The sequence below is a fragment of the Biomphalaria glabrata genome, chromosome 2 (genome assembly GCF_947242115.1).
Source record: "Biomphalaria glabrata chromosome 2, xgBioGlab47.1, whole genome shotgun sequence".
NCBI classification, from domain to species: domain Eukaryota; kingdom Metazoa; phylum Mollusca; class Gastropoda; family Planorbidae; genus Biomphalaria; species Biomphalaria glabrata.
The window spans coordinates 40389778-40410341 of NC_074712.1; the positions used below are offsets into that span (position 1 = coordinate 40389778).

The 20564-nt window shown below is 35.1% G+C and overlaps 1 protein-coding gene across 5 annotated transcripts; it reads right to left on the bottom strand.

Annotated features, from left to right (window-relative positions):
* Nucleotides 1–67: 67 nt before the first annotated feature.
* Nucleotides 68–11927, bottom strand: LOC106057461 (5-demethoxyubiquinone hydroxylase, mitochondrial-like). Of its 5 annotated transcripts, none has more exons than XM_056020523.1 (6): nucleotides 11814–11927; nucleotides 7368–7569; nucleotides 1697–1811; nucleotides 1377–1516; nucleotides 455–523; nucleotides 68–212 (listed from the first exon to the last, which is right to left on the bottom strand). In XM_056020523.1, the coding sequence occupies exons 2-6, from the start codon at nucleotides 7557–7559 to the stop codon at nucleotides 135–137; spliced, it is 594 nt and encodes a 197-aa protein (XP_055876498.1). In that variant the 5' UTR covers nucleotides 7560–7569; nucleotides 11814–11927; the 3' UTR covers nucleotides 68–134. The 5 variants fall into 5 exon arrangements, with proteins under 5 accessions (XP_055876498.1, XP_055876495.1, XP_055876500.1 ...); XM_056020520.1 differs by having other exon boundaries at nucleotides 11802–11925; XM_056020525.1 differs by having other exon boundaries at nucleotides 11818–11836.
* Nucleotides 11928–20564: the final 8637 nt, after the last annotated feature.

Below are 20564 nucleotides of genomic sequence, written 5' to 3' on the forward strand. Positions count from 1 at the left end.
CAGCACCTAGTAATGCAAAAGAGCAACAATTTTTAAAAAGAATTTGTAACCAATAAACACTCTGATGTCATCTGTTTACAAATAAGGTTTATTTATACAAATATAATTCAAAACAAAACTTATGTCCTGCTAGATCAAATTCTTTCTGAGACCCATATTGCTCCTTTACATCCAATTTTAATAGCTTGTGAAAGGACATTGTAAAACGGAGCCTGTAACAAACAAAAACATGTTTTACTTGAAAAATAATTATTTCTCTATATTTTAGTTGTTACATACAAATCACAAAGAACTAAAACCATATTTAGGAGTAAATTATTATTTCAAAGTGATTCAGATTTTAATAAATTCAAACTAACAAAATAAACAGCTCAGTGTTTTGTCTCTTACTTTCTTATTTCAAAGTTTTAATAAATGTAACTAACTAAATCTTTATGTGTGTTCTGTCTCTTACTTTCTCGGCATCATGTTCAAGTCCAATATCATGGTGATGAAGTTCTTCATCTCTAAATTTTTTCACAGTCTGAAAACCAAATAAACCATGAAATGGTACCAACACAATTTGCTATAGCTTTTTTTTTTTTTTTAAACAAATGAGCAGAAAAGTATTATTTTCTTCAAATCAAAAGAATAATGTGGGTCAGTTTCAGTTACCTTTATCTTCTGTGCCTTTTTGAGGTAAGCTATTTTTGGGGGAAAAAATGGGGGGGGGGAGAAGAGATACAAGACTGTGCTGAAGTCTTTGAAAAAAAATAACCTGCTGTTCCTTTTGAAACTAAGTGTTCTCTATTCCCATAAAATAAAAGTAAGCTGAGGTTTCAGCATATCTTGATAATATTTTCTTGCAGTGTCTCTTGAACATTCCTTCTTACATTTAAAAAGCTTTTCTTTGGCTTGTCTTAAAGCTGTCCAGATGAAGCAACATCATTTGTTGTATAATCTTACCAATAATAAAGCACTTTTGACTTCCACATTTAAATCTTGCTTCAGAAATGAAGATAACTACATCCTACACAAAATCTCCTGCAGGAAGTCGTTTGGAATTGTTTGTCAATTATGTATGACTTCAATATAACAGTCAGGTTTTGAAACTGCATAAATGAGTTGTGAGAAATACTGCCCCCTCAAGCTCCAAACCCTTGTGCTAGCAACAAATACTCACTGATAATTGGTGCTAACAGAAAAATGGTTGAATTGATCATTATAAATGGAAAAATGCAGTTTATAAATTGAGTGCTTATAACAGTCACATAAAAATTAAATGTTTTAGGAAACCACCCTAAGGCAATTAAAAGGTTAATATTAATGATATTGGGAGTCACAAGCATATCAGATCAATCTGATATAGAAATGGTATAATTCATCCAGATCTTTACCTCTAAAAGATCCTTATGTTTTTCTGGATCATCTTCAACTATTTCTCGAATCTGACTGTTGTAGTGGTCGCCAATAACATCTTCAACAGCCACTGTGCATGCCATTGCAGCTTCCTTACCCATGAGAGCTGTTGCAGCCCCTGGAATGGTAAATAAAATTATGCTGTCATAGTTTTCGTAAGTATTTTGTGAAATAGCTCTAAAAAGATAGTAACAAAGAATTCTAGAAATAAACAGCAAAAAATCTTATGATTTATATGAACACTTCAAGAGAGTGATCCTACTTTTTAAAAGGAAGATAATGATAATAATTGACAAACCTAACGCAAAGCCAGCAATATTCCATAAGGGCAGCAATGCTGTAGGACGAACTCTGTTATCTGCCATTAATTGTTCAAACTTTGCCCTGTGTTCCTTTTCTTCTTCCCACATTTCCTAAAACAAGTTCAAGGACAGGTTATTATGTAAAAACTTCTACATCAATGTGTCATGTGACCAGCAGAACTATCACCTCTTTCACTTTCTTTAACAAGCGTCAGAAATAATCTTTCTGCCAGAAATAAAAGTCATCACGGAATGAATTTAAGATGGCTGGACTCCTCAAATTATGATTTGAATTCACACAATTTGTATACCAATTTATTACTTATGTTAATAATATATACTAATTATTTATATTTTTAACATATTTTTAGATTATCTCGCCCCCCCACCCCTCTAATATGTTGGACGATTTGGTGGGGTCGGGAGGGGGTAATGGCATCAATCTGCCCCCCCCCCCCCCCAATAAACTTTTGAGTGGGGGAGGCGGTCCAATTTATTTGTAGAAATCACAGCTTGCTAACAGAATCAATTAAATATCTATATGATTAAAACTTGTTATTGATATTTTAACCGATCTTTATAATATGTCGTTCCCCTGTTGACCGATTTGGAGGGGGGCCAATACCTCTACTGCCCTTCCCACCTAAACCCTTTGAGTGTGTGTGTGTGGGGGGGGGGCGGCCCTTTTTTTATGGAGAAATCATAGTTTGTGAACACAATTAGTTGAATATCTATATAATATAAACTACGTATTGATATGTGAACCCATTGTATATTATGTCGCACCACACTCTTATCTCAAATTTTATGATCATTAAATATAAAATGAAAAAGGGTTGTACCAGGTGGGAGGGGCGATACATGCAATCGCCTTCCCCCCATCAGACAAACAAATAATTTTTCTTTTTGTATTATAGTTAAGAAATTACAAAATAAGAAAAAAATTGTCACTGATATAATTTATATATGCTATAAATTAATTTCTTATATCGAGTAGACCCACCCTTATTCTTTAATGCCAAATGCAATCAGAAATTATACAAAGGAGCGAGGATTAATCGTTTTCACTCTATCGCCCCCTCCCCTTTCCAGACAGAGTTTATGTAATTTCACATGAATTTATCATAATTATTTTAAGAAAGACTTTGCTTTGGAAAAGTTAGAATTCAAACGAAATTTTTCAGTACAAGATGAGTTCAAAACCCAGATAATCTTTTTCTAGTCGCCTTTTTCCAACCCTTACTCAATCTTTTATTTTTCTAGTTAAATAAATTTGGGACTATAATTCACAATTTATACTTGAATTTTATTGAATTTTTTTTTTCGAATAATTTTTTTTCGCCGGCGATCCTCAAAGCCTTAATCTAAATATGTGGGGTATCTTATCTTTTAAAGGAACAAATAAGTTTTATTTCCAATGTATTAAGGGCCTATAAATTCATATTAGAATAGTTTACAACATTATTCAAAAGGTCCTTTTTTAATAGGATGAATAATGAGCTTTAGATCAGAAGAATGCGTTTCTTCAGTGAAGAATGCAAGAAAACACTTTTGTTGTGGGGGCTTTGCCCCAACACCACTGATGAATAATGAGCTGGAGATGTCAGGAGAATGCGTTTCTGCAATGAAGAATGCAAGAAAACGCTTTCTTCAGTGAAGAATGCAAGAAAACACTTTTGGCGTCGGGGCTTCGCCCCATACTCGACTGATGAATAATGAGCTGTACTTGTCAGGAGAATGCTTTTCTGCAGTGAAGAATGCAAGAAAACACTTTTGGCGTCTGTACTTTGCCCCGAACTCCACTGATTAATAATGAGCTGTAGATGTCAGCCTTGTCAGTGTTTCTTCAGTGAAGAATGCAAAAAATGATTTTGGCGGCGGAGCTTTGCCCCGAAACTCACTGGAGAAGCATATGGCGTTCCCCCTACCCCCAAGCTTGCAAGAGAAAGGTCTCAACATGACTGTTTTTTTTTTTGTTTTTTTTATGCATAGGGTTAGGGGTTTCCTGGGTGCTAGGGTTAGGGTTTGGAAAAAAATCGCCCCCCCCCACTCCAAAGTTCTGGATCCGCTAGTGAACAGGAGAAGGTGCAAAGGTGAGTAGCCAGTAAGCTTCGGGCAGGAGGGGCTCATTAACTCTGGCTGAATACCCACCCAGGAGAAGGAAAGCCATTCAAATTTGTGCTACCTGGCAGCTAAACAGAAAGAAACGGCTTTGGAAGTCAACCTAGAGAAACAATCACAAGCTGGTGACAATTATGCAGCTTGCAGGCCACTGTTCTACACCCAAGCAGAGCCTGTGATACCACTGATCCCAGCTCAAACTGTATCAGCACTTGCTTCCCTTTGGTCATATCAGAGAAGGGAAATGCTGTGTGGGCAACATAGTTCCAACCATAGCTAATGCCCAGGCATTCTAATTGTCACAATCATCAATTGTGGATGTCAGATGTCAAGATCTATGAAGATGCTATGATAGATGTCACGTTGGAGATTATCTTGATCTGTATCACACTATCAATGATCATGATTGCCGAGGATCTTGAAATCTTCTTTTAATAAGATGATCGTATAGAAGTAGCTAGATCTAATTGATAATACAATCATTCAGAATATTGCCAGTTGATAAGAGGATCATCTAGAAGTTGCCAATCGCTAAGTCAATCTAAGTATTTTATTATATTCAATAAAGAAACTTCTCTTCGTCTAAAACAATTACTTTAATTCAGAACTTGAAAAAGCTATTCACAAATAATTACAATGGTTAAATGTACTTGAATAGAATAACTGATCTACACAATAATATAATTGAGTTCTAATACAAAACTCTAGTACATGTTTTCACTAACAGGTTCCATACAAGACTGGCGCAATCTAGACCCTTCCCCGGGCTCTAGAGCGTAATCACGTGACCAACAACTCCACACTGCAAGGCCAACCAATAAATGCAGCTCAATGTACAACAAATAACCAATCACATCCATTTCAACACATTACGTCTGCCGCGTGATGGATAATCCCGAGGGAGGTAGCTAAAACTCTGCCGACAGGCTAAATATAGACTATGTTTAAATATAGATACTAGGGGTGCACCGGATAGTACTTTTTGATATCCGGCCGGGGCCGGATATGACCGGATAGTAAAATTTGATATCCGGCCGGGGCCGGATATGACTGGATAGTAAAATTTGATATTCGGCCGGGGCGGAGCCGGATACCTAAGTGTCTTGTTAATAGCTTGTGTTGCTGAACATTTTACGAAACTGATAAATAACATACCTATATTGGTTGGTTTTATTTTTTCCTTTTATATACCTTATTGTTTTAAGCTCTGTTACTGATTGATTTATTCAAACTTAACAGTATTTCTAAAAATCTGTATAGCATGATTGTGTCTGTGTGTATGTACGATGCCACAAACTGTAAAGGATGTGTGTAGGAAGGTCAATGTAAATAATGTTAGTATATATTTAACTAGTTACTAATGTAAATCTCATAAGTAAAGTGCAATCTGCCTTGTTTAGTGGTCGTATGTATGTGTTCATGAATTTCAGACCAACAACCTGGTCAGATATACCTAGTGAGCCTACACATGTAGTCCTAGTGTAGTGTGTATATTTGTTTGTGTTAACCATCAAGCATTGTTTTTTTTTCCTTGAGCATACACACGCAATAGAGTTGGGTGTCAGTCAAAAAAGATAACACATTGGCATGGTCAGTCAAGCCTATAGATAAATTATACCTGTCCACTAGTTAGAGGTCAAGGTTGTTTTTTTTACGCTCCAGCATATTGTTTCTTTGTTTGCTAGATCTAACTGCGGTACTATCATTCAATTTATTTTATGCGGTTTTAAAATTTACTGTAAGTTTTTCCGTTATTTATTAAGTCAAAAGAATTAAACAATGAAATTAGCTTTCTTTCTAAAGATTTTAATACAAGGCAAAAAAATACACACACGCAAACATGCACATCTTTGTTTTATTTTATTGTGCAAAGAACGTACGTAAGAAACATTAAATGCAAAGAACGTATGTTAGAAACATCTTCCTTAATTATTACTTATTAATTATTTTATTCGTGGTATCAGTAACTGTTACAAAAGGGAACCATAGTAAGCCTATGGATGTCAGGTGTGTAAAAGTCGTCCTAACCTGATACACAGTGGCTAAGTACGCATCTTAAGTAAAAAAAATACTAATAACAAGGAGTTAATTGACTGTCACAAATTATTAAGAATATTGTTATCAAATCAAGACACTTAACTGCAGGAGTAATATTCAAGTTAATACGTTAGAAAAATTATTTAACCGTAATATTTATTTACAGTGTAATATCCTTTGTTAGCACGTTGTGTTTTTTCATTCTGGCTTAAAAATGGTCAATGTCTATAAATATATTGGGAGTCAAGGACCAAAGAAATAAAATAAGGAGTAGGGGGTGTTAAGCTCTTCTACAAAATAATTAGTTACTGGCTTACTGGGCTATATAATCTCGCGATTTGTGTTCTGTGTAGCTAAAGGTCACTCGTTTAGGTGCGTGTGATCTTTAGCCCAGCTTACTAATTGAGATGTATGTTCAAGTAACTCGGCACACTTGAAAAGGTGTGGCCTCTAGCCCAACCATGTGATAAAGATTTTTCTCCAAATAAGCAAACTTTTGTCCGGATACCCGTGTAGATGTTTGGCTTGAAGTCCAGCCCCCCCCCCCCCCCATTAAGATTAACTACTAAGCAAACAAACATAGTTCCCTCGTGTGACCTCTAGAGAGTGGTTACGTCCATCGTATCTGACTTGGGGTCACCTGTCAATCAATGAACTCAATGTGATGAACTAAACAAATAAAAGGGGGAGGGAGCTGTTCATCTGGAAATATACCTAGTCCTAGTTACCTTAGAGGTGTGGCTCTTGTAGTCCAGCCCCCCTAATAAAGATTAACTACTAAGTAAACAAACTCAGTTCCCTCGAAAGGTGTGACCTCTAGAGAGTGTCAATACGCTGACATTAAACCTACGTCCATCGTATTTAACTTGTGGTCACCTGCCTATAAAAAAAACTCAATGTGATGGACTAAACAAATAAAAGGGGTGGGAGTTGTTCATCTCTACCTCTGGAGATATACCCGCACAGCTAGACAGACGTCTGGTCAGCATGACGTAGTCAAGGAATGTAGCATTTTAACATGTTAACTAACGTAATCAAAGGTCAAGACAAATTGAAAAAAGTGCCAGCCATTGCTGCTCTGTATGTAAAGCGCATTTATGATGTAAAGTTTCATTTCTATTTATATTAAGTTATTAACAAGCCTTGTCTTTATAATAAACGATGTTTGGTGCATATTCATAATGGCTCTATTTTTAAGCACATTATTTTGTTTTAATATAAACATTAATACATTCTACAACAGACATTAATGGAACGAGGTCCACTTTATACATATTAAATAGGTGTATTTTTTACTATCCGGTAGTGATATCCGACCGGAGCCGAATAGCACCGGATAGTAAAAAATGCTGGATATTCGGCAGAAGCCGGAGCCGGAGCGACTATCCAGTGCACCCCTAATAGATACAGTGTATGGGACACTAATCATTTCAAGAAAATGATTCATAGTTGCTTCACAACTGAAGGAGTCCATACATACATAGATAATATACAATAACTAGAAAATACCTTGATTAATGGTCCAACTGCAGATTTTCCCAGCACAGCATATTGCCCAGCATAAATACGGTCAGCACCAAATTCACCTGCATGATCTACACGTATTACTTTATCAAGTAATGCTATGGTTTTTGCATCTTTTAACGTAGTTGACACATTTCGACATACAAAAAACAGAGTCTTCAGTCTAGGTTGCAGCATTCTTCTTTAACTATAACAAAAAAATAAATATTAAATTTTTATTTTTTTTTACATTTCTAATAGAAATTAGAATCTTATCTTATCTTATATAATACAGACGTTACTTTAAAAAAGAAGATGATTACGTTCTACGCGTCATGCATTCAGTCATGCATATTAACCAATGACTTAAATTCTGCCAAGTCACTGGTTTTCCTGGCTAGCTCAGGCAACCCATTCCATGCTCTAATAGCAGTAGGGAAGAAGGAGTATTTGTACAAATTTGTCCTAGCACCTAGCATATGGAATGAGGAATGTGCCTTTATCTATGTGTCTTTCTGAGTATTTGATTAAATTTTGTTTTTGTATTTGAAGATTATGGTTCAGTGTTTTATGTATAATTGCTACTTTACTTTTGCATCTTCTGTCCTGAAGGCTTTCTAAATTTAGTGATTTAACTAAAGGTGTTACTCTAGTCAAATGTGAATATTCGTTTGTTATGAATCTCACTGCTCTATTTTGAGTCTACAGTCTAGATGTAGATAACATTGTTCCTGCAGTGGTTTATAACACTCTGCACCCCTTGTTATTTGTACTGAGAGAAGTAGACTGTGTTACTAAGAGAGCATGGGTGTAGCCAGGATTTTTTTTTTGATGTGTGTGTGTTTGGGGGGAAATTTTTCTCCCCCCTCCCGCAAAAAATATATATGTGTGTGTGTTCGTATGTGTGTGTGTGCGCATGTGTGTGTACATAATTTATCTTTATTACATACTGAACCTTCATTCTTTTGGAAGATGTTTATTGTACTCTAGAATAAGTTCTTCCTGGAGTTAGTGCAAAAATTTTAGACTCCCTGCCATTGCCAGCAAAGGAGGTTTGGGGGAGCGCTGAGAGCTCCCCCAGCACGGGGCTCGCCACCAAGCACTATTTCCAGTATTGAAAGCCAACAAAATGCATATTCTGAGGTATCTACAGTGCATTACCCTGCTATTAAAAAGTTGTATTTCAAAAACCTAACCTGCTATTCTTACTGACTTAAATCCTCCCGCGTCGTTCGGAACATTGGGCGTCAAGCTGCTTCCACAAAAATCTGTCATTGGCAATATTTGAAGCCTCTTCCCACTTGCTCTGAGGACCTCCATGAAAGTGTGGCATGAAGTTGTACTAGGATGTCCCTGTTTGTGCTTTTCTCGTAGTGGCCTCCGTCATCGCAACTCTTATTATGCATAATTCATTTTGTCGGAGAACATGTCCAGCAAACCTCATGCGACGCTCTGTCACAACCTTACTAAGGGGTCGACTCCCAGTTCAGCATAGGATTTCCTTGATTGAGACTGGATCTCTATAACTGACTCCTAAAATCCGTCTTAGCCTTGTTGAGCCACATTTAGTCTTTTTCTATTTCGGCAGATGACCATTCATTGCACTTTATTAATGGGGCCCAGCCACTGGTGGAAATTAGTAACATCTCTTGGCTACGCTCTTGGAATCAGGTGACTGTAGTTTGATTTACATTTTATATCCAACTGGAAGGGGGTTTAAACTCAAAAACCCCTTGGCTACACTCAAAGAATTTTGAGTGTGTAATTTGCTTTTTTTTTAATCTGAAGAGGTATTTTTTTTAGCTTTTTTTAAATCGTCAAACCCCGCTAAAGGTTGTTTTTTTTAAAACTCAAACTCCCTTTGGCTACTCTCATTTCATTGTGGGCACCCCCCCCCCCCCCCCGGGCTATGCCCATAACATATATATATATATATATATCTTATATAATAATACAGACGTTACTTCAAAAAAGAAGATGATTACGTCCTACGCGTCATGCATTTAGTCATGCATATTAACCAATGACTTAAATTCTGCCAAGTCACTGGTTTTCCTGGCTAGCTCAGGCAACCCATTCCATGCTCTAATAGCACTAGGGAGGAAGGAGTATTTGTACAAATTTGTCCTAGCATATGGGACGAGGAATGTGCCTTTATCTTTGTGTCTTTCAGAGTATTTTATTAAATTTTGTTTTTGTATTTGAAGATTATGGTTCAGTGTTTTATGTATGATTGCTACTTTACTTTTGAGCCTTCTGTCCTGAAGGCTTTCTAAATTTAGTGATTTTACTAAAGGTGTTACTCTAGTCAAATGTGAATATTCGTTTGTTATGAATCTCACTGCTCTATTTTGTGTCTGTTCCAGTTTCTTAATGTTTTCTTGAGTTGAGGGGTCCCAAACGGAGGATGCATATTCTATTATTGGCCTAACCAAGGTTAAATAACATTTTAGTTTTATGTTCTTATTTGATTTATAGAAATTTCTTTTAATAAATCCTAATGCTTTGTTTGATTTTTTTGTAGTTTCATCAATATGTGGATTCCATGATAGTTTTTCATTTATTATAACACCTAGGTATTTTGCGTTTTTAGTCTGTGTTACTGGTTTGCCATGAATAAGATAAGTGGAATTAATTTGTTTTAATTTTTTGTTACTCTTAACAACTGTCATTTTTCTGGGTGGAAAGACATGCTCCAATTTGATTCCCATTTCTGTAATTCATCTAATTCTCTTTGTAAAATATCTGTGTCTTGTGTTGTTTTTATTTTTCTATATATTATGCAATCGTCTGCAAATAATCTGACTTTTGTTCCTGAACTAATGCAATTTGGTAAATCATTTATGTAAATTAAAAATAGTAGTGGACCCAAGACAGTTCCTTGAGGTACACCTGAGTTTACTGTTATCGGTGTTGATTTAGAGCCATTTATTATTACAGTTTGTTCTCTCCCTATCAGAAAATCTTTAATCCACTGATGCAGTGGACCATTAATGCCGAAATATTTTAATTTTTTAAGCAAACTATGGTGGTGAACTTTGTCAAAAGCCTTAGAAAAATCTAGTAAGATAGCATCTATTTGTTCATTATTATCTAAACCTTTTGAAAAATCATCAATTAGTCCTATTAGTTGTGTTTCACATGATCTATATTTCCTAAAGCCATGTTGGTATGGTGTAAGGACATTATGTTTGTCTAAGTGGTTTATGATGTTGCTACATATTATGTGTTCTAGGATTTTACATGAGATGCTGGTAAGTGATACTGGTCTGTAGTTTCCTGGGTCAGATTTTTCTCCTTTTTTAAATAGGGGGGTGACATTAGCGTCTTTCCAGTCCTTTGGTACTCCGCCCTGGTTAAGTGAAGCCTGAAAGAGTATTTTGAACACTGGGGCTAGCTCATTGCTTAGTTCTTTGAGTAATCTAGCTGGAATACCATCAGGTCCAGAAGCTTTATTTGGTTTGGTGTTGGCTAATAGTTTTTGAATTCCATTTTCTTGTACTACTATATCTTCTATGTTGTCTACTTGGTTCAAATTCAGTAATATGTCTTTGTCTCCTGGGGTTGAGAATGCTGATGCAAAGTATTTGTTTAGGATGTTTGCTTTAGTTTCATTATCATTATGTATTATGTTATGTTCATCTTTTAGTGGCGATATGCCTGTTGTTTCCATTTTCTTAGACTTAATGTATGACCATAGGTTTTTGTTGTTATCTTTAGATATTACATTGTTTATGTATTCACTCTGCAGCTGTCTATATATATATATATTATATATATATAGAGAGAGAGAATATGAGGCAATAGATTATAAATATATTATATTGCAGAAGTGAATCTACTTCTTTTAATACAATCTAATAATTTTTAATTAACACAGTAATAATTTATTAGTAATTACAAGTGGTGTTCAGCCTCAGTGCTCAGTGTCCAATGAAAGGGAAAGCACAAAGAACTGTGTTTAGCATAGGAGCATGAAGTGACCCAATTTATTTAAAAATAAAATCTTAACTATGAGTGGTAATACATGTTTTTTTTTGTCCTTTAGTTGAAGAAGAACTTAGAAGAATCTGCTTTCACCAAATACAAAAAATAAAATAAAAATTTGACCTAGTTTCCAAAAGTCGGTGTTCAGATATAAGAATCTAGGATAGATCTAGACCTATAATTATAATTCTATAGTCTATAGAGTAGAGGTAATAATAAATAGATCTAATATTTAATCTAGAGTCTAGATCTAGACTAATCTCTAGACTCTAGACTAGAGTGACTAGAGAGAAATATATAGATCTAATGAATCTAATGTCAGTATTGAAATTTACTAAATTATTCAATAATTATAGTAAATTATAGGATTAATCTAGATCATCTAGTTAGTCAAAGTTAATTGTGAATGACAGCAAGGGTTAAATCTAAATCTATTATTACTGCCCTTCCCACCTAAACGATTACAAACGAAGTTTGTTTTGATTAATTTTAGATCTAGAAATTCTTCATGTACTGTCAATGGCGAAATCGGCGTAGAATATTGTATTCGCTTTATTCATATGTAAATGATTGCTTTGGGCCTATATATATTATAGAGGTACACGTTTTAGGTCTGGATTTTGAGTCTATATATTATAGATTATAGATTATAATATAGATCTAGTGGGCAGTGTCGAAAGCTGAAAAAATTGATGAATTATGAGCTTAATCTACTTTCTCTTATTTTTATAGACTACATGCAGTGATTCTGGAGACTAAATCTAACACTATATATGTTTATAATTAACTATATATATATATATATATATATATATATATATATATATATATATATATATATATATATATATATATATATATATATATATTATATATATATATATATATATATATATATAATTGGGGGAATTAAGAAATGGGTGTAGGCCTATGAGTGAATTTTACCGTAATCGTTTTTTTAAAAACATTTATACAATAAAAAATAAAAAAAAACAAGGGGAGGGGCAACCTAAATTCAAACTCATGGCTCAAGGCTCCTCAGTCACTGGCGGATCCAGGGGGGGCGGTAGGGGGGGGTGCGGACAAATTTTAGTATAGAATTCCCACAATTTGTATACGAGTTTATTACTTATGTTAATAATATATTCTAATTATTTATATTTCAACCTATTTTTAGATTATTTCGCCCCCCCCCCCCTCTAGTATGTTGGCCGATTTGGTAGGGTCGGGAAAGGGGCGATGGTATCAATCCCGCCCCCCCCCCCCATACACTTTCGAGTGCGGGGCGGTCCAATTTATTTGTAGAAATCACAGCTTGCTAACAGAATTAATTAAATATGTATATGCTTAAAACTTGTTATTGATATTTTAACCGATCTTTACATTATGTCGTTCCCTGTTTTCCGATTGGGGGGGGGGGGCGAATACCTCTACTGCCCTTCCCACCTAAACCCTTTGAGTGGGGGGGGGGGGGCTACTTTTAGGGAGAAATCATAGTTTGTGAACAAAATTAATTCAATTAATATATACATTTTATATTATGTCGCTCCCCTTCTGGTATCTTGGCCGATTCGGTGGAGTTGGGAGGAGGGCAATTTCATGTACTGCCCTCCCCCACTCTAGCCCTCTGATTGGGGGGGGGGCGGTCCTATATTTATGGAGAATCATAGTTTGTGAACAAAATTAGTTGAATATCTATATAATATAAACTACGTATTGATATGTGAACCCATTGTATATATGTCGTACCACACTCTAATCTCTAATTTTATCATTAATAAATTTAAATGAAAAAGGGTTGTTCCAGGTGGGAGGGGCGATACATGCAATCGCATTCCCCCCATAGGACAAACTAATACTTTTTCTTTTTGTATTATAGTTAAGAAATTACACACAAAAATTCTGTCACTAATACAATTTATATATACTATAAATTAAATTCTTATATCGAGTCCACCCACCCCTATTCTTTAATGCCAAATGCAATCTTTAGCAGAAATTATTAAAGGAGCGAGGATTAATCATTTTTACTCTACCGCCCCTCCCATTTCCAGACAGAGTTTATGTAATTTCACATGAATTTATCATAATTATTTTAAGAAAGACTTTGCATTGGAAAAGTTAGAATTCAAACGAAATTTTTCAGTATAGGCCCTAAGAGTCATGATTTAGATGAGTTCTAAACCCAAATAATCTTTTCATTGTCGCCTTTTCCCAACCTTTACTCAATCTGATATTTTTCTATTTAAATAAATTTGGGACTATAACTTACAATTTATACTTCAGTTTTATTGAATATTATTTATCAAATATTTTTTTTTCGGCGGTGATGCTCAAAGCCAAAATCTAAATATGTGGGATATCTTTTCAAGGAACAAATCGGTTTTATTTGTAATGTATTAAGGGCCTATAAATTCATATTAGAATATTTTTCAAGTACACCATTATTCAAAAGGTCCTTTTTTAATAGTATGAATAATGAGCTTTAGGTCAGGAGAATACTTTTCTGCAGTGAAGAATGCAAGAAAACGCTTTTGGCGTCGGGGTTTCGCCCCGAATTCCACTGATGATTAATGAGCTGTAGATGTCAGGACAATGAATTTCTGCATTGAAGAATGCAAGAAAACGCTTTTGGCTTCGGGGCTTCGCCCCGAACTTCGTTCATGAATAATGAGCTGTAGATGTCAGGACAATGCTTTGCCCCGAACCCCACTAGGGAAACTTATAGCGCTGCCGCTGTAGATGTCAGGAGAATGTGTTTCGGCAGTGAAGAATGCAAGAAAACGCTGTATGCACGTTTATGCATAGGGTTAGGGTTTTCTGGGCGTTAGGGTTAGGGTTTTGAAAAATCCCCCCCCCCCCCCCACTCCAAAGTTCTGGATCCGCTAGTGCCTCAGGTCGACAATCTAAGTTCTATTCCACTCTGCTAGTTAGGTGGTTATAAAAGTAGAAGATTGTATCATTATGTATTATGTTTGTTTCAAACTTACTTTAAAGCGGCGACCTATAAAGGGGACTAATTCAGCTGATACCGCCACTTTAGTCAAGTGTAATTCATTTCCCTTGTTCGACAAACCAAAAGGAAATAACTAATTACCAATAGTTAATTTACTATATTATTCTTGTGTTGTTAGGTAAAAGAATATAATTGAGCAAATTTCAGCTTGATCCGAGATTGGGTGTCGCAGAAATAGCGTCTAACGTTTTCCAGACAGACAGAGTGAGGTGATTTAAGCTTTGTAAAAAAGAGCAGCCGCGAACGAGAATCTTCGACTGCAAGCAACAAAACTGTTACGAAGCTCACAAAAAAAAAAAAAAAACAATTTCCTCCAGCTCAAATGAGTTGTACTGTACGAATACATGTCCGTGGTGTTGACCGTGGTCGTACAGATAGCCGAAATGTGTTAGCAGTTAGTGTTGGAATTATAGAAGACTCCGACTTCTATAAACTGACAAATAAAAAACAAGATTACAAAGAGAGTTTGTGTTACACAAACTCAGAGGCGGCCCCCGTCGAAGTCGGATCCCTGTCGGATCTGCATATTCGCAAATAATATTCAAGAGGTGATTTAATTTTGATGTAAAATGTTTTACACGTTTCGGATGTTCCTTCAGAGTTGAAGATAATTACTTCCTAGTCCAAACCTCCCGCAGGACGACGGGGGATGGGAGCGGGCAGGGTTTGAACCCTGGGCCATCCATAAATCTGAACGTACTACTACAGTCCAGCGCGCAAACCGCACGACCAGGCAGCCATCCGATGGTCAAAAGTAATAATGTTTCAAAGATTCATTTGCCGTAAATTTAAATTTAAATTTAATAAAAAAAAATAGTAGATTAGTTTTAGTATATTAAAACATTACAATATTGATCAAAACGTTTGGAAATGAAAATCTACACTTTTTTTTTACACTTTAAGTTTAGAAATTGAAATTCTACATCTTAATCTAGTCTATTTTAGTCTAAACTAGATCTAGAAATTCTAGATCTAGATTCCAAAATAATTTTAATTAGAATATAAATCCAGATCTAGATATACTGTAATAAAAATCTAGATCTAGTTTAAAAAATCTAGATTAGATCTAAATCAAGATATCATTCCTTTTTTAAACGCGAGTCACATAACGAGGCTTAATAAACATTACTATACCGAGTTCTTTTTTCATTTCATTTGAAGAATTAATTCCATATAACGTCAGAGGGAAAAAAACAACACTACGTCACACGGCCTAGGTAGACTAAAAATCGCCTTCATCTATAAGAGCCATTTATCGAGTGTTCATAGACTTTGGTGCACCGAGTGCGTTCTTTAAGCATTTCATTTAAAGAATTCATTCCATATGACGTCAAAGGAAAAAAAAAACACTACGTCACAAGGCCTAGCTATACTAAAAATCACCTTTATCAACACGAGCCATTTCTCGAGTGTTCATAGACATTGGTGCACCGAGTGCGTTCTTTTAGCATTTCATTTAAAGAATTCATTCCATGTGACGTCAAAGGAAAAAAAAACACTACGTCACACGGCTTAGTTAGACTAAAATATGTTTTCATTAATACAAGCAATTTTTTCGAGGGTTAATAGACATTGGTGCACCGAGTGCGTTCTTTTAACATTACATTTAAAGAGTCCATTCATATGACGTCAAAGAAAAAAAATTCCATTACCTCACAATAGGCTAGTACCGGTACCATTAAAAAAAATGTCTTTATTTACACGAGATATTTAACGAGGGTTCATAGACATTGGTGCACTGAGTTCTAATAGATATTATTTAAAAAGCATCAAAGCCACATTGTTTTTGCGTTTTGTCTGTCAGTCGGTCTGTCCGTTATCTTGATATAAAAAACAACAACTAAAAGTTATTAAAAATTGATTAACCTTTATTTTACGTTTCAAAACATCGCAATAATTTTTAGGTATGAACACAATTGAAAAGTTTATATAATAGATTGTTCCGGATGTTTGTATAAATAGTAAAAGAAAAAGAGAATTTCAGATAAATGTAATACCGTTAATTAAATTTTTTGGATGGTCTCGTATACAAATTAGATGTACTACAGCCACGTGGAGAGATTTTCATACCTTACTTTGGTGTTTGGATTCTGTTTTCCTTAAAAATCGGAACATAATATTAACGATAATTAGATTTTTTAATGTTTTAGGTAAAAAGTTAAATGTGCTGTAAGAGAGTAGTGAGTTAAAATATTTTTCATAAAAATCCGTAAAAACATTATTTCGTAAATGAGAAGATTATTTGTTTATTAATTAGAAGAGGGAGTTCAAACAATTATTTGGCGTTAGTAGATTTTTAAATAAAATCGGAAATTTCTGGCGACGATTTGTAAGAAACAAAATCCGGAACTTTCTTTATCGATTACAAAACTTCTATGTTATGTTTTACAAGAAAATTAAATGTCTAAAAAGTAATTTTCAGTAATCAATTCTAGTAAATTACTTTTTTTAAAAGCCTTATGCGATTTCAAACAATCATTAGGCATAATTCATGTTTTATAAAACAATATCCGGAACATTTTTACACTTAATGAAATATAAATCAGTATAGAGATTTTGATTTAGCATTAATATACTATTTACATAAAAAACGGAACAACATATTATTGATAATGTGTTTTTGCAACGTTTAAGCATGGAAATTGAATGTAATATAAGTTAGAAGAGCAAACAAACATTTGTTGGCGTTGATTAGTTTTGCACAAAAAAAATCCGCAACAATCAATTTTAGATACTTAAAACTATTGAGATGTTATGGGAGGAACATTAAAGGGTAAATCAGATTTTAAATAGCTTTTAGAGTTCTAGTTTTTTAAATCTAATCGTGACGGACAGACCGACCAACAGACAAAACGCACAAAAATAAGCTTCTTTTATTCGGATGGGGGCACTAAACAAAAAATAAATAAAATCTGATTTTTAAAAAAAGTTTAAGGAATTGGTTTAGCACTTGATCATGTTGCGACGTTACGCTACTGCACGAAAATCGCTGCATAAAAAGTCCATTTAAAAAAATGTGCGTGATATTTACATACAAAGTGCATTATTAGCCTTTATAAACAAACAGAAATTTTAATTTTAGCAGCTAGTTGACCAGAAAAAACGTCTTTAACTATTATTTGTATTTGTTGTAAACATTTCCTGTACATTTTAAAAATATATTTGACTTAGTGATACTGAAAATACACAAAAATTGCCCATCTTTGTTAGCATATTGTAACATTGCCTCCCTTACATTTACGTAATTGTTTTAGAATTGGTGTATTTTTATGAAAAAATCGCTTGCATAATTAATTTTATAAATTAAACGGTTTGCTTTTAGAAAACCAAAAGTAGCCGTTGCACCTAAACTTTTCAAGCCGGATTTAATGATGAAATAATATTTTTCATATCTCTTCTAGTTTTCGAGATCTGAGTGTGACAGACGGACAGACGGACATTTTGCACAAACCTAATAGCGGCTTTTTCCCCATACGGGGGCCGCTAAAAAAGGTTGCTTCTACCAGCTTTACACACGTAAATAGTACATAATTTGTAAAGAAAAGTTACTTTCCACGTAAATGAGATTTGTTCTCAAGAATGTTGCTTAGAGAAGCAGCTGCAGCTTATTCGAGAAAAAAAAAAGGGGGGGGGCGCTATATGTAAACGTTGTCAATCAGGGGCGGACTAGGTATCAAAATCGGCCCGGGCAATACCATATAAACCGGCCCACACATGGCATGTCATATCATGAGCGGAGCCAGGATTTTTTCGGTGTGGAGGGAATTTTTTTACCCCCCCCTTTCAGCAATATATATATATATATTGTGATGTTGCTTGTTTAGGCTGTCTTGAAGTCAACTATGGATGACTGTTGGAGTTCAACCAATTACTCTGCAAGCGTTTGGGTGTAATTGTTCGGGTGTATTCCGTGTAGTTGAACAGCAAGCTAGATAAACAAACAAACATCGGTTTTAACTAGTGAAGAGATGTAGTCAACACTGATGAACAACTTCACATATATTTATTCTGATAAAAGGCCACAGTAGAAGTCTCTGTCACTAAACACGTCGTTACCCTGGAGTATTCTATCGCTAACTGATTTTCCGGTCTCTAACCCAACATATCCCAAACGTCACTAGTCCCGTTCAATATGCGTCTTCTATGGTGCGTCGCTAAATAACTAAACTATATAAATAAGGTGTCTAACAATATATAGGCCTTTATATATGAGTGTGTGTGTGTGTGTGTAATTAATGTTCATTACATTCTAAACGTTCATTCTTTTAAAGTTTTTTTTTCTTCCCTAGAATACTCTCTTCCTTTAATTAGTGGAAAGACAGTAGGCCTACACACCACCAAGGACAGCTAGGGAGTCTAGGGGAGCGTTGTGAGCTCCCCCAGCGGGGTCCAGGGCGAAGCTCCGGATTCAAGCATTATTTCCGTTATTTTAAGCTTTACAAAATGCACATTCTGAGGTATCTACAGTGCAATTAGCTTGCTACTCTTCCGCTAAAAAAATCAAAAAACCAAATTTGCTAATCACTGCACTTAATTAATGGAGTCAAGCGACTGGTAGAAAATGGTAACTTTAGTTTTGCTTTAGTTTTTTGTATTGAGAAGAGGGGTAACCACAAAACCATTTCGGCTACGCTCATGAAATTTGGTGACTGTGGTTTGCTTAATTTGGCTGCACTGGGGCAGTAAGTAAAGTTTCCCTTTCAGACAAAGAGGTCTGAGGCAAGTGATGGTTTGAACTTCCGTCCCCTCGGCTACGCCCATTTGTCATACTATTGGTGTAAGCCTACTTCTCTTCAAAAATATAAAGTTTGATAACGTATCGAAAACTGGATGTATGCTTGCGTAAGAGTACGTAATGAATTTTATTTATACATGTATATTGGTGTTGGAATTATAGAAGACTAAACACACTGAACAAGATCCTCGAAATAAAGAATCACCCTTTGTGTCAGGATTTTGTGATTTTACCATCACAAAAGAGATACAAGACACCGATAGCAAAGACAAACAGACACAAACACTCTTTTGTTCCCCTGGCAATCAAATCATTAAATAAGAACAATCTGGTATAAACTTTGTCACATGTAAATTATGAGTGAGTCTGGTGTGAATGTACACTTTGGTTTCTATAGTTATAATGTTTTTTGTTTGACAAATTTCCTTACGGATTATAAAAATTATTATTATTATTATTATATAGTGTGGAAAGTATAAACACTACAATAGCAGCCTTAATGAGTTTGAAACTTTTTGGTATTACTTATAGATTACAGACGTTTCTTCAAAAAAAAAAAAAAAAAGATAATTACGTCCTACGCATTTCATGTGTCAATATAGCAATGTATGTTGATCTGTAACTTAAACTATGCTAAGTCTTTGGTTTTCCTGGCTGACTCATTCAACCCATTCCATTAAAAGATTAGAGAATGCAGAACAGTTAGAGAGGCACTTACTTAATGTGAAAGCTCTTGCTTCGTCCCAATACATTATCAATAACTCGAATTGTATATGAATATATCATGACCCATTATTTAAAATATTAATATAAATCTCCTTTCATTAAAAATCGGATGTGACAGCGCTATGTAAATTATTATAATTATTATAATAATTTCCGTTATTGATGACTTCATACTAAGCTGGAGGTCACACACCAAGGCCGCGCGATACACATTTAAGACCGAAAAAAAAATCCGCTGCCGAGGACAGACGCAGACGGCGTAAAACAAATCTTAATCGACCACCGGCGGATATTAGTTATGCATCGGACAAATGGGAGTGCCATCAAACGTCCAGGCCGACCAGCAAAATGATTAGGCCAAACACAACCAAACACAACCTTGAAGACATCAAAACAGTGTTGAAGTCCATGCCGCTCGTGCATAGCATAAAGTACGGTCTAACGTTTTGCAAATGATAATACGTACAATGTATAGTGTACATTTTTTTATATTCTTGTTGAATTTTTTGCTTAAAAAATTTAGGTTAATAAAAAAAAACAACAACAACAAGAAAACTTGTTCGGGCATCTGTGACTTACTGCTGTCAATTTTTTTTAAGGTTGTCTGCATTGAAAAAAAAAATTTTCTTTGGTTGCGACCAGACCGGCCCATTTTGTGCCGGCCCACCGGGCATTTGCCCGTTTGCCCATATAGCCAGTCCGCCCCTGGTGTCAATCCAAAAGGAAGTGTTGCACACAC